This window comes from Rhyacophila brunnea, unplaced genomic scaffold (assembly GCF_057557595.1).
Source record: "Rhyacophila brunnea isolate RB1 unplaced genomic scaffold, BYU_Rbru_1.0 scaffold_38, whole genome shotgun sequence".
Lineage (NCBI taxonomy): Eukaryota > Metazoa > Arthropoda > Insecta > Trichoptera > Rhyacophilidae > Rhyacophila > Rhyacophila brunnea.
Window position 1 is genome coordinate 2857969 of NW_028233048.1, and position 15409 is coordinate 2873377.

At 26.1% G+C, this 15409-nt stretch overlaps 1 protein-coding gene across 1 annotated transcript; it reads right to left on the minus strand.

Annotated features, from left to right (window-relative positions):
- Positions 1–9002: 9002 nt before the first annotated feature.
- Positions 9003–9887, minus strand: LOC147067573 (uncharacterized). The gene is made up of 2 exons (XM_085953530.1): positions 9788–9887; positions 9003–9700 (listed from the first exon to the last, which is right to left on the minus strand). Exons 1-2 carry the CDS (start codon positions 9885–9887, stop codon positions 9003–9005), a joined length of 798 nt encoding a protein of 265 aa, XP_085809656.1.
- Positions 9888–15409: the final 5522 nt, after the last annotated feature.

The following is a 15409-nucleotide window of genomic DNA, read 5'->3' on the forward strand; positions in this document are numbered from 1 at the left end:
GCCTCAAGGTTCACTATATATACCATATATCATGACCACAAGAATATTTTATTATTTTCTCTAAGGTTTACGAGTTAGGGACCATATTTAATTTTTATGATCAAAATATTACATTATAAATTTTACGATAGAAAATAGCGATTATAACCATGGAATAGACTATACAGAGTAGCCAAAAAGCTCTAAAGGGTTGAAATATTAGCCCTTTACCTTTTGGAATATCACCAACTCAAAAAATAGATAATCTTGAAGAACCAGTTTGAAAGTATATAAATACAAAATAAAATATTAGACTCAAACCTTAAAAAGTATGTATTTTAGATCAAATCTTAACAAAGAATATGTCTAATTTTTAATAATAATATTTAAGCTAAAAAAATATATTTGTTTGACTTCGTGTTTATTTTCCACAATACTTTAACAGGATAGAAGCTACCCTTATTGAAAAATATATCATTCTAAAATAGAAATCTATTAAAATAAAGTGGAAAATAAACACGAAGTCAAACAAATATGTTTTTTTGCTTAAATATTATTATTTAAAATTAGGCATATTCTTTGTTAAGATTTGATCTAAAATATTTGTGAATATTTAAGAAAAAGCCAATGAAAATTTCTGGCAGTCTTTAAGGCAAAAAAATAGATGATAACTAATAATAGCATATTTTCTTGACATATAATTCAACCACCTTTTCAATTTTTATTTTTAACTAAAAAAAAATTATTTTAATGAATTCTTTTTTTTCATATAATTTTTTTTTTCTTTTGCGCAAATTGTAACACTAGATGATTAATTCACCTATTGTCTCTAAATGTTGAGATACTTAATATATCAAGCGATGTATTTCTTATTTAAATATATTTTGTGGCAACCAAAACAGCTTATATTTCGAAAATTTTATAAACTATCGTAGGTTATATATTTTAAAAAAATAATTAGATTTATTCTACGGAATATCATCAAAATATAAATTAACAGCAAATTGAAAAGCATAAAATCTTGCATGACCTATATAATTTATGTGTATAAAAAATCTTGAATGAACTATATAACTATTATGTATAAACTATCGTTCATAATATTTTCAGATGTAAATGGGATAGCCGGCATAATAGCATAATGTTTGTTTTTGATGTACAAAAGAATATAGCTAGAACGCAATTTTAATAAAAAAAATTTCACTTCATCTATTAATTTTTAATCAGATCTATATTTACGATACTTATTGTTTTAAAATCATAAAATATATCAGAAAATTTATGTTAGGGCGGGCACTCAAACATCCTAAAAAAATAGATTCAGCTTTTTATATATATTTAAAAAACCATAAATATAGTAAATATGATAGTAATAAACACTTTTTTTGTGTTTTCCATCATGATATGATTATTATTTAGAATCAAAATATATTTTGTGTGATCTTACCTTATTTTGTGATAATTGATATAGTTTGTTGGCAAAACCTTTGACCATTTCAAGTAAATTGGTGTTATAAAGCCATTAGTCCAAATTTAAATGCGCATTAGAAAACTTATAAGCTTCTGATGCATTAAATGCGCTTTTGAGTTTTGATTTGAACTAACACAAGTTGTATATTTGACGGTGTATCCGGAACAATATTAGTTTTATTCAAGAATAAATAGAAATATTTTCCTATCATTAAAGAGTGGATTTAGCTGAGTGATGAAAATATTACAAATCAAACGCCCTATTGACTAAATTTTTGAACCAAAAAATGATCGTCGGAAAGGAGGTTTTGTGTCTCTATAAATAGACATTTCAAATAAAATATGTATTGGAAGTCGTGTTTTTATGTGTTTTTGATGTCAATAGCTCGAAACATGATAAAATCACAATGAAAATGAAACATATATGGCATATCAAAAAAATAAACAACTATATACTAATAATTATTGTATTTACTTCTATTCAATGCTCGAAAAACGATAACATCATGGTGGCAATGAAACATGCTAGAGTTGGCTTATCAAAAAAAAACAACTATATACTAATAATTATTGTATTTACTTCATATCAATAGCTCGAAACACGATAACATCATGGTGGCAATGAACCATGCTAGAGTTGGCTTATCAAAAAAAAAACAACCATATACTAATAATTAATGTATTTAGTTGTTTTAAAAATGATAACATTATGGTGGCAATGGAACATGCTTAAGTTGGCTTATAAAAAAAATAAATAACTGTATACTAATAATTATTGTATTTACTTCATATCAATAGCTCGAAACACGATAACATCATGGTGGCAATGAAACATGCTTTAGTTGGCTTATCAAAAAATAAACAACTATATACTAATAGTTATTGTATTTACTTCATATCAACTACTCGAAACACGATAACATCATGGTGGCAATGAAACATGCTTTAGTTGGCTTATCAAAAAATAAACAACTATATACTAATAGTTATTGTATTTACTTCATATCAACTGCTCGAAACATAATAAAATCACGATGATAATGAAACATATGTTGGCTTATCAAAAAATAAACAACTATATACTAATAGTTTTTGTATTTACTTCATATCAACTACTCGAAACATAATAAAATCACGATGATAATGAAACATGCTATAGTTGGCTTATCAAAAAAAAAACAAATATATACAATAATTAATGTATTTACTTGGTATAAAAAATGATAACATTATGGTGGCAATGGAGCATGCTTAAGTTGGCTTATAAAAAAAATAAATGACTATATACTAATAATTATTGTATTTACTTGATAGTGATAGCTCGAAACACGATAAAATTGCCCAAAGAATGAAACAAGTCTGACCTAACGTAACAAAAAACACAAAGTTCATATTAAAATTTTTAGAAACTAAAATGACAAAGGTTTTTATTAGAAATAAGTTTCGCGTTTTCATACTAGAAGGCAGGATGAAATATGAAACGAAAATATAGAATGCAATGTATTTAATTAAGCCTAAATATATTTTAATATTATAATTAAAGATTTAATTTAAAGAAAGTCTGTAAAAAGATTTGAATCGAAAGTCGAGCGGGTTTGTCCCATTTCTTCGTAAATTTCTTTCATAACTGTTAAATCATCAACAAGGGATATGGGCTCTTTAGAACGTATTTTAAAAAAGCTTCTTTCTTCATTTGTATCACAATTTACTTGAACATTTTTATTGGTAGTAACCAAAATAAAAGGGGCATATAATTTATCGTATGGAGCCACTGTCTTTCTATTTCGATTAATGATAAACCACAATGAATTACGGAGCGCTTTAAGATTTTTAACTTCATTATGTTTATAAACCACACGCTTTCTTACGACATTTATTGTTCGATATAGTGTAAGATCATTCATATCCCTGATTTTCTTTGTTTTCATTACTGATGTCTGCGAAGTGTTATCATTATTGTTTTCGAGTGTGCATATATTTGAATATGGTGTCAATAGACAAAAATCTGTTTTTTCATATGTCTTTCTAAGCTTGTTAACAATTCCTAATGCTCTAAATACTGTTAAAACATCATAAACTCGTCTACGGAGTGTGTTTCTATTTACGGAAATGACATTTTCAAGAATTTCTTCGTATGTTCGTGATGATGTTGTTTGAAATAATTCAAATATCTGCGCTGATATTGATTTAAGGCCACCAGGTGAAATGTTCTTTTCAGACTTAGAAGTTGGATTTGAAGGTTCTTCGGTTGTTTTACAAACCTTTTCTGCTATTTTTTCGGTTGGTTTAATCATTTACAAAACTATTTGTTTTTAGTATTTGTTGAACCTTAGACTATGCTAAATTACTCTTGCTTGAATATGAAGTAGGCGGTGTCTCTTATAAGTGAGATTGGCTCGTATCTTGTGCTTCGATTGTTTTATTTGCTATTTTTGTCTCTGTCTCTTTCTTTCTGTGATTAAGGGAATTAAAATGTATGTCTTGCTCGATTGCATTTTGGAGGTAAAAAATTTAAATATAAAGCAGAGAGGAGAAGACGATCAGCAGATCAATGATAAGAAAAAATATATTATTTTTATGCTTAAAAAGATTTAGAAGAAAAAATTTTAAATTAATGAGGCTAAATTCTTATATCTAAAATTGGTAAGATTAATATTGTTCTTAAAATTTTAATTAAAAATATTTACCATAATTATTGAAAATATACACGATTTAAAGATAAATATAGAAATTAACGTAGTTTTTGTTGGTTTTTAAAATTAAATGAAATTTCAACTTTTTATTTAAATACTCCTGACTATTTCAAATTAAAGTGTAGAAACTGGATTTTATATAGATAAGAAATGATTTAAAACATAGGTTATAATTACCCACAACTATTTTTATGAATAAAAATGCAAATTTTGCTTTGAAGAAAGCTCTGGATGTATATTTATTATTTTTAAAGATAATAACTTATAAGATTAAAAGATAATTTCCATCATTAAAAATAGAAAAATCTATGATATAAATATTTAACAATAATTCTTATCATGCTTCATTGAATTCCAACTATGAGAATTAAATGTAAAATTATTGTTAATATCTATTTAATCATAACCAAAATCATTTAATCTTGTGAAAAATATAAAGAAAAAATAAATTTAGTTGCTTCTTATTGAATATTCGTTTAAACTGTTGATCAAAGTACTTGTAAACCAAAAATTTCATATATTGCAAATTTTATGGGATTTGAATGCCATATCTGTCCATATGCTTTTTAATCAAATATTTATAAATCAATCAATGTATATATTGCAATATGCAAAATTAATGTTTTGATTGTGATGTGGCATGATAACATGTATACAAAAATATTAGATAATTTTTTTTTAATTGATGAACAGTACAACTCTAAAGTTATTTTTAGAATCTCGTATTTGCCCAACCTCTCTGCTTTTTTGAAAATATTGACGCATATAAAATGGAAATATCAAGAAATTATTGTTTTTGTATCAATATTCAACTAATATATATGCGTGGTAATACTGTTTATTCACAACCGAAACGAATAAATAATTTACGATAAGATGTATGTTAATATATGGTAAGCGAAAGTTTATTTGCAGTAAAATTATTTTAAAGACGTAAAACGTAGCTCATGGCTCAGAAATAACCAAAAGAGATGAAAATATTTTCATTTTGAAATTGATAAATTAATGATTATAATTTCTGAGAAAATCAAAATTACTATCAAAAAAATTGGTAAATAAGTTTATTTAAAGGGTAAAACAGTGTGTCACTTATAATTGGCATTTTTATTGAGGCGCATATACATAGGGGTGGCGGTATATAAATTGGTAAAAAGGGGTAGGAAAAAAGCAATATCATATGGTTAAACATCTTACAGTGACCGAAAGAATAGTATTCTGGTGAATTATGTTAGAGTACAATGATCGTTTTAATAATAGATATCGAAACATTCGAAAGTATTTGTTCTATAGTTTATTTATAATATTTTTCCCTGTTGACTAAATTATTTTTAAGAATATTCAAAAAAATATATATTTAAATATAGCTAAACACAAAATTATTAAAAAAAAGTCTGCTAATCTGTAAATCTAAATTATACGCTTCAAATAATTTTTTTTGGGATTATTTATTTCGTTAAACGACTAACACTGGTGTAATTATTTATTACGTTGAGAGCATTAAATATAGTAATACAATATGATGCCAATATTTTTTTCGTTTCCCCTTTAGATTTCTAAGCATTACAGAAGATTCTTCAATAAGCCATAAAATTTTATATGTGGTGTATCATTATAAAAAGCTTTAACCTTACATCCCGTTTAAAATATAACAAGAGAAAAAAGGTTTATTTATTTCAACTAAATAATGGTGATTCACCTAAAACTATTGAATATCTCAAAGAATTTTTGATCATTCCATCTCTATACCATCAAAAATAAATGGTACTCTCAAAAATTTACCGTAAAAGCAAGTTTTAGGATCTTTCTTAAGTTTTTTTATACAATGTTGTGATTTTTTTTACAAATAAGAACTAGGGGCCCTTACCAAAGGAAAAATATTTACAAGTAGATTTTGAAAGGTTATTAGATTGAAATAAGTATAAATATTGCCTTTTCTATAAAAACAAAAAAGTTATGCTCATTTTAAAATTTATAAGTTAATATAGTAATTTCAACCATGAATAATTATTCTTAAGAGTTTGTCTTCTATTTATGAGATTTAAATTCTATTATAAAGGATATGCTATATTTTTCCGCATTTAAAATTTTCATAAAAAATGCATGGATACTTGAAGATTTTTGAATATAAAATAAGAATTTTTATGCGGTAGTAATTTTTAGAATTAAGGTTGTTTAGTCAATTTTTATGATAAGTGTATTGGAAGTTATGCACCTTAAATAAGCTGTTAGCCAATTTAAACAGAAGAAATTAATCTACAAATTTGGATTTTTTATTCTTTTTCTCTGCGCAACAAAAGTTAAACGATATTGACTACATCAATAGAGAGACCGCTACTGGGAAACATCCCGAAAATACCAATATGGCATTGAATAATTGCGATTGAGTTGGGAAATTTAGTCAAGCTGTTTCAGTTTCACAATCAAGTGTATGTTTTTAGACGAACACTTCTTATTAGTTTGGGTCGGCCTAATAGTGTTGGCTGTATCCCTTGCAACTAAAGGTCAATAAATATCAGTTCGCAATTTATAAATGTTTTGCGTAAAAAGGATTCGAACATTCAATCATTTATTTAAGATTCTAGGCCGAATATTTACACCACTCAACCATCACTAGTTCTGCATAAAAAATCAAAATAAATAACAAACATTTGCGATTCAAATATAATCATATATATTTCTGGTATTAATTAATATATAAGGATTATATTAATAACTTAATTTGTTTTATGGTCCTGATACATTCAACAATAGGATAGGGGCTTTCTATTGGTTAAAAACTTAAAAAAACTTAAATACTAGAATTAGAAATGTTTTCAAAAAGTAATATAATATAAATTGAACATTTTAAAACACTAGAATTCTATAATATTATTTCAGAAAACATCCTTTAGATCTGCTTAAGCCACTATTAGATTTATTCAACATTGCGAATACAACAAAAAAGAGCCGGTGATAAAAAATATTTTGTTTCTCTAAATCGATATATACCCATTTCAATACACCTTGAATTTTTCACAATACATCAACTTAATTAGAAAAATTATAAAAATTTGTTCCGAAACTAAACAGATCGACAAATCTAATAAATGCAAAATACAATGAAAATAGCTTTTTTCCTGTCTATCGAATATCTTTACTCCTTATTTTTTTAATCTAGTTATCTTATCATAAGACCGATACTACTTTAGTAAAATTATATGTAGATTGTCTTTGTTTCAGTTTAAAATATATTTGGAATAATAAAGACTGTTTTTTATAGAAAAATATATTAAAATCTTAAATATATTTTATATCATCGAAAAGAGAATGCATAATTATGTTTTAAGATATCAAATAGTCAATGTTTTTAGATTATGCGATCATTAAATAACCTTTGAATCAAAAATTATAGCTTAGTCAATATTTGAATTCGTTGCATTTAAAAATGACAGTGCAAACTTTATTAGTAGTTTTTCACATATTTTTTTACATAACAGACCTGATTTATATGTTTAAGTTTCAATCAGTCAAGACAGTGCTTTGGAATTATTCTGTATGCTGAATTTTTATCGAGAAAATCATTATTGATAAAAAAAACCATACATTAATGAATTCTCACATTCTGTGTTTAAAAGGCCTTTAACATATTATTATATGGAATATTAAAATCAATATCTGAAATATGGTAACATTAAATTAAAATTTTTTCCATATAAATTATTTTTCTATTTTGTGTCTAATAAATACCTATATTAGATTTAAAAAATCCCGCCATCTCCATTTTAAGATAAAATACACTAAAAAAACAATCCTGCTGTTTTTTTCGTTGTTTTAAATTAGTATGTAAAGATATTTTTTTAAAAACAAAATGTTGAATATTTCTTCACAAAAATACCCAAAAATTATCCATATTTTTGTATAAATTCTATTAAATTCATAAAAAATTGCATTAGAACAGTATTATTAATGTATTATAATGTTTTTGAAAATAATCACTTTCATATTGGAGCTATTAGGTGATTAAATAAAGAAAAACGACAAATGAAATGGATTTGTAAATAAATCAAACTATTTTTTTCGCAATTATAATGAGAAAATTTATATGAAATGTACTAATTCTAGTTTTTGGTTTTATTTTGTATCTGTATATTTCAAATTTAAATTGTTTATTTAAACCTGATGAACTTTATATCTGTATTTGATCAAAAAAATTTTAATTATCTTTATACTTGTTGATAAAATATTTTTTTAGTTATGGGTGCATTCATAAAGGGATTTTAAAAGTAATTTATTGCTGTCGTCATTTGCTCGTATCTAATATTATCACAAAGGGATTACAACTTGATCTATAAATAAGTTCAGGTACTATAGATTAAGCATAATGATTTTTTGTTTGTATTTTATTAAAAATTATCATTTAAACACGGATTATACATTTTTAATGATAAATCTCATAAAAAACAATTGTTTTTCTTTAAAGCCTTGTAAATAAAATAATGCATGTGTAAGGCTAATTAAGTTCAACATTTTTACTATTTGATCTATATAAAAAAAAACTTTACATTGATTTAATAGCATCATAAACCATGTAAATACCGATCACTATATGTTAGAGCAGACTTTTCATATAAAAAATTTAAAAACTCTAGATCTCCAATAAGTTATTTTATCAGCAATAAAATTGTGAATTTATATAAAATAACTTGTCATTTTATTAAATAATAATTTTTCAATTTACTGGAAATAATGCTCGCAAGAAATCTATTCTATGCAAAATATAACTGTTTAAAATTGAATCAAAATACTAGAATACTAAATTAATTTGATATTACCTCATAACGTTTTTTATTATCGCGAAATTTATTCATCACAAAACAATGTTTAGGCAGCATCAGCAGCATCTTCCTCTGGTTTCACGGGTTCTTTAGGCTCGGTTGGTTTGGCTCCACCAGATACTTCTCGGAAGTGTGCTGGTTTCAAAAGATCCATCAAAGCAAGACTTTCACAGTTTGTGGCACAATCATCTTGGGCACCGTCCATACTGTTCGCTTTTTTATTTAAATTTGAAAGACAAACTGCACAAGGATCATCTGTTTTAGCTGGAGGAAGCTCACCTTTCTGACTTAGGAGGCCACCTAATTCATTAAATTCAACCTCGACTGTTGGTTTCTTGAGGTTATCACTTTTAGCAACTTCTTCTTTGGTAATATCATAACTTAGAGTTTCGACGACCGCCATAGCAATTACTTCACCATTTCTCTTCATTTGTACGACATTTCCATATATATCAAGGGCCCAGAATGGTTTTTCTACCATCTTTTGTATAACTTTTTTGGTATGACAAACCATACTTTGTTTGCTCACCTTCACATTACATTCACCCCCATTCTTTGATTTCTTGACCATTTCTTCTGCGATCTCTTTCTTTTTTTGTGCTTGTTCGATGCATTTTTTACGTTGTTCCTCTTTGATTGCTTCAGTTGCGGGTCCGTTTCCATCAACTAAAGCCTTGGGCTCGCATACTAAAGGCTCACCACTTGGACTAACTCCAATAATCTTTTTTCCTTCTGCCGATTGCCCTGTCAATTGATTGAGTGCACTGTTAACCATTCCATATGTTTGCCCTTTTATATATTTAAGCTCGTTATTTGAACCAGTTCCCCCACCAGTTGAGGTGTCTTTACCAGCCTCGGCGGATGCTGCACCACCTGCTGACGCCGACCCAGATCCACTCATTGAAAGATTGCTTGATCTCATTCCAGACATCGATGCAGAACCAGACATCGATGAAGATCTTGATGCGCTAGCTGATCCCGACCTACTTCCAGAGGCTGCAAAGGATGTATTAATTCCCTTTAGTGCACTAAGGCATATTATCGTGCTCATATAAATTTTAGAAATGTTTGCTAATGGAATCAACATTATCTCTTTCACAAATAGAATCTTAAGTATTTAATATTAAAAATGTAACCACGTTTTAAGATTATCAAATCAAAAACATGTTTTACATGGGTTTCAATCGGTATCTATTCCTAGGAATCAAATTTTACCGATAAAACATTGTTATGAAACAAACGAATGGTTTTGAAAATATCAGTAAATACAATGGCTTTAATAGTTAAAAAGGAAAATCTTGTAGACAATTTTGTGATATTTAAACTTTTGCTCTAATTATAAAAAATATAATTTCACAGATGAAAAATCGACTATTAAGTTTTTAATTTACACTGTTAAATTCGTTTTTTTGGCTGATTATCTAATTATCTCGCCATAAACTTAAATAAACATAGATATGAACTCTTATTCACTCGTCATGTTTACCTGTGTATCATATGAAAAATTTTCGCGAATCGCATTGATGTTTGAATTCTATATTTAATTACCCATCATAAAAGCGTGGTAAATATGCCATTTTATCATGTAAATTGAAAAATAAACTAATCATATTCTTCGGACTAAAATATTACTTTTAGATTGAAAATTGCACAATCTATTCGAAGAATAAATATGTAAACAAATAGAATTATTAAAGCGGAATTTGATTCTCTGTGCACGCGTTTTACAATAGTCAGAATTCAAATTTAATGCAAAATCTATATCTAAAGCATAATCCGCTATATAATGGTAGAAAAAAGTTTATTGATACTTATGCACAAATTTTTTTTTCGATGATAAAAGATCCTTAAGAGTCGTATAAAAATATGTAAGGTTTTTATAATAGATTGCACAATATTTAAGTTTCCGAGGCATGATAAAAATATAGAAGACATAATCACCGGAAATCTTATAATTATAAATATCTGACTAATAAAAGTAGATCCTTGATTTTTCTATTGTTGAAAATTAATATAATACAAATCATTTTATATTCTAGTTGCGCTATAAAAGCTTTATATATTATTTCTACTTAAATTTATAGCATTTTACTAACATTTTACAATATCCTCTAAATATATTAATAAAAACCACAAAAATCCAGATCTGATCCAGACAACAGAAATAACATGGCTATGGAGCACTAATACTCATAAATTTTATTTGAATATTTGCCATTGTAAATTTTTTGAGTATTACCGGCAACAAGCTTGCATTTAAATTTAGTAAAGATTATAAACGAAACGCTGTGATACAATTTAATTTATCCTAGCGACAAAATGATCTTAGATGAATTTTTAAATTACATGTGCAATAAATCACTATAGTATGATAAAAATTTATATTATTTTTAGAATAAGTGTTTAAATATGCAAGGAAATCTTTTGTATTTACCAAGGACGAAACAAACAATTGCTAAAAAAAAAGGAAAATAATCCACGATATACGCTTTATACATAAACCAAAAATATTGGATGAATGATGGATATATTATAAAACAGAAGAAGAAAAATTATAAGTTATTCAACCTAAATCTCAATATTTATGTGATCAAACACCCAATATATATATGTTTCCAGGCATAGCATATAATCATTCATCTATGTTTAATATGATGTTTTTTGTAGTTAATTTGATATTACACGCTGGTTCTTTCATGGTATAAATCACTTCTAACTACACATCTGATGCCATCAATTTAAAAAAATAAGAAGAAATGCATTGCATTTTAGGTAATTTCAAGTATTTATATTTTATAAGTAAAAATGGCACATAAATTTCTTTTACTTAAAATCTACTAGAAATTAGTGCGTCTAAACCCGAACATTCAAATATTTTTTTAAAAGTTTCTGTTCTCTTCGAGTCAATAAGAAAATATAGAATTTTACTTTTTATAAAAATAAATAAAATGATTTTAAGACAATGTTTATTAAAAACTCATCGCGTCTGGAATGCAAAATTTGTTTTACTGAGCTTAAATACGGCAATATACTCAAAAATTATGATTTATCAATGTGTTAGGGAATTTAATTTTAGTGGTCTTAATTTTAATTCCATTCATATTTTCCGTCATATTCGCAATAAAAAAATGTATATGTTCTGTTTATACTGATTAAATATCGAAATTCAAAATTTTATTTTTTTTTATAAATGTGCTCTAGATTGCTTCAGTGTGCGCATTGTTGTTTTTTTTGCAATAATTTTCAAAATTTCTTTTTTTATTTCCATTACCAAATTATAAATCTCAGTCGCCGTAAAAAATAATCTTATCTTAACTTAAATCTTAACGATTTTGGTTTATGAATTAAAACCTATTTATATAAATAGAATTAATGTTAATTTCCCTTAAATATTATTTATAATCTAATTGATATGGTTAAAATTTAAATTTGAAATCAAAATTACCGATATAATTTTCGTTTTGTCACACTTAAAAAATTAAATAAAGGAATTATATGTGATTCGCAGTTTCATCTACATTTAAGAGCACTTTAAAGAATAGAAAAATAAGTTTAAATGTATTCTTATTTTGCAAAAAGAAACACAAAAAAATATTACAAAGTTTTAAATTTATGATCAAAAACGCTTATAATTCTTTTAATATTTTATTTGATCAAAACCCTACATTTATATATGATGTAAAAATTTCAATAGTGCTATTAATTGGTATTCTTTGAAATATCGACAATCCCATAAATAACCAGTAAATTAAGTCCAACCTGATAAATTGCCCATTAAAATCTCAAGATAATATTTCACAGCCACATTAAAACTTGCTTTTGATGTGCACGTGGTAATTTATCCTTAAAAATTATCTCATTAACTTTATAAATATCTATTCTGTTGTATATCAGCATATGAGCGATAGAAATGATACACTAACATTTAATAAATGTTATTATATCCTTTAAAAAAGCTTAACAGCTTTTCAATGTTTTTTCATTCACATAATACCTATAGAAAAACGAAGCTAAAATTACCATATATTTAGATGACAAAATATGCCTAAAAAATATTTAACACGAAAATATATTTTTTGAAATTAAAAAATAGCAAAATGATATAATAATCTAATCATTTTCTTTTTGGTAAAAAGAGATAGAAGAAGTGTGATATAGGACGAAACAATCCAGCCATTTTTTTAAATACTGTTATATTGTATTATTTTTCAAATATATTAAAAACTCTAAAATTTGTGCTGTACAGATCAAGCAGTTAGATAATTTTCTATTTCCGAATTTTTTAGGATCGCTTATGAATAAAAGTATAGTATATTGCTTGAAGGGTGGTATGGTTGAGTGGTTTACAAGTCGGACCCCAAGGTGAGGGGTCGCGGGTTCCACCCACCCCACTAATTTCCGAAACGAATTTACTCTAAAGAAAAATACCCAAGGGGGCGGCCAGTGAACAATAAAAGATAAACCATAAAGCACTGACAAGCCATGAGAAATAGGAGGTTGCTGTATAAGTCATTGAACTGTGCCTTCAGTATAGAAAAAGATCCCACACCGTTCAGCAAGGATTCAGGTAAGTGTAGAGTGTGGTTGTAGCTTGTAACTCTTGGCGATGAACAGTAGACAGAACCTCATTCCCTCCACATAATGACTGCCGCCTATGAGAAAGGGCCCAATCCACGGTGATTACGGGTGACAAGAAGTGCTGGGGGTGTCCTACAGAGAAATGCAGCAGTTAAGCAAAATAGTTCCTATTAATATAAAGCGAACTTCCTAAAAAGTAATAGAAGCAAAACATAAATAAATAAAGTAAATTCGATTAGAATTTTAAATTTTATTGCTTGAAAATAGTTTGATTTTATTTTATATCGTTGAGTTAAAAGTTTATCCATATATACATCAAAGGATGTCAAGATTAGCTCGCCAACTGTTGTTTATTAAATAAATAAATATAAAATGCTCTTAAAATTTCTTTATAAATATTTTTTTTGAATAAAAAAGCATGTTCTAAAATCTAAATATTAAGGAAACAATAATTAAAAATGCACGAGTTTATATGTCAATAAAATATTCAAGTGGTAACAAAGCATGAAAAAATAGATAAAGTCAAACAAAATCGTCTAATAATTTAAAATAAACTAAAACTCAAAATATGAAGGCACTTATAATGTTCAAAACAAATATATTGAATCATATTTATTGGAATATGTATGCTTACTTAAATAATACAATACTTTTTGATCCATTAATTTTGATTTTCGGATTCCAATATTCAAAATATAATAAATTAAAACAATAACTTAATTTCAAATAAAATGAATCTATTGATATAAAAAGAAAGAATATATCCCTATAGTAGCAATACAACAGCAAAATAGTGCTTATGCTTTATTTTATATAGAATATTAGATGCGTTTGAATTTTTTTTTATTCCTTTTTTACGAGAATAAAATTTAGATCATATATTGAAAAAAATATATATTGCATGTAAATTTTCCTAAATTGCATCTGTATTTCACCCAGGGCAGTAGATTTAGTAGGTTTTTATTAAAATATCAATTTGCTGAAAATGTGTAGTTATTTAAAGGTCTGGATAAAATTATTTTTGATATTCCGAGGAAAGAAAAATATGCTTTTTCTAACAATAAAAAAACTTTAAATATTCACAATATTCATTTTCGATATATATCGAGCGCCCTTGGGCTCTAGAAAGCTTTCTTATACGATGATTTTATTGCTTTCGCCTTTAGTAAATAATTATATTCATATTAAGACATTTTCAAAAATATTATCATGGGTAAAAATCTATTATTTAAATGTTCAATATATACATATAGTTTTTCACTTGCATATATATCAGGGTCTGATATTCCTTTTATGGGTTTCTATATATCGGCCTTATTTTTTTTAGATGAAAAAATGTTTGAACCAATAATAGTGGTTGATACTATTAATCACACCATAAATTTAGTTTCCTTGATGTAATTCTAATGAAAATAAATATCAGCTTTGCAGATCTTGATATATCCATATGATATTACCTTATAATTCAATTTGCCCTAGTGACTTTTTATGATCACATCCCATTAAAAATACATTTATTTCAACCCATATTGCCCAATATATTACAGATAATCTTCGATATCAAATAAAACTTCTTTAATTAGATATCCTACGACCATTCGATGATAATAGACACATATGGTGCATCTAAAGATCTTTAATCACGTAAAATTACAATTAAAATAGTTTTTTATCTTGTTAAAAAAATAAAGTTAAAGGTTTTGTTTATTCAAATAAATTCGCAACATTGTTGATGTTTTCTTTCCAAAATTTATAAAATTAAATCTACTTTATGCTACTAATAAGGTTATTTCGGCTTATAATTTTTCTATTATTAAGTTGTATAAACTATAGTTGAAATTTACTGGATTTTAAATTTACGAAACTACTACTGTA

What these genes read in the sequence shown, in the direction of transcription:
- LOC147067573 (XM_085953530.1), bottom strand. Translation starts at nt 9,887, where the DNA reads ATGTCTGGAATGAGATCAAGCAATCTTTCAATGAGTGGATCTGGGTCG. An exon ending in TGGTAAAGACACCTCAACTG is followed by an intron (nt 9,701 to 9,787) that starts GTGGGGGAACTG and finishes ATCAATTGACAG; the next exon opens with GGCAATCGGCAGAAGGAAAA.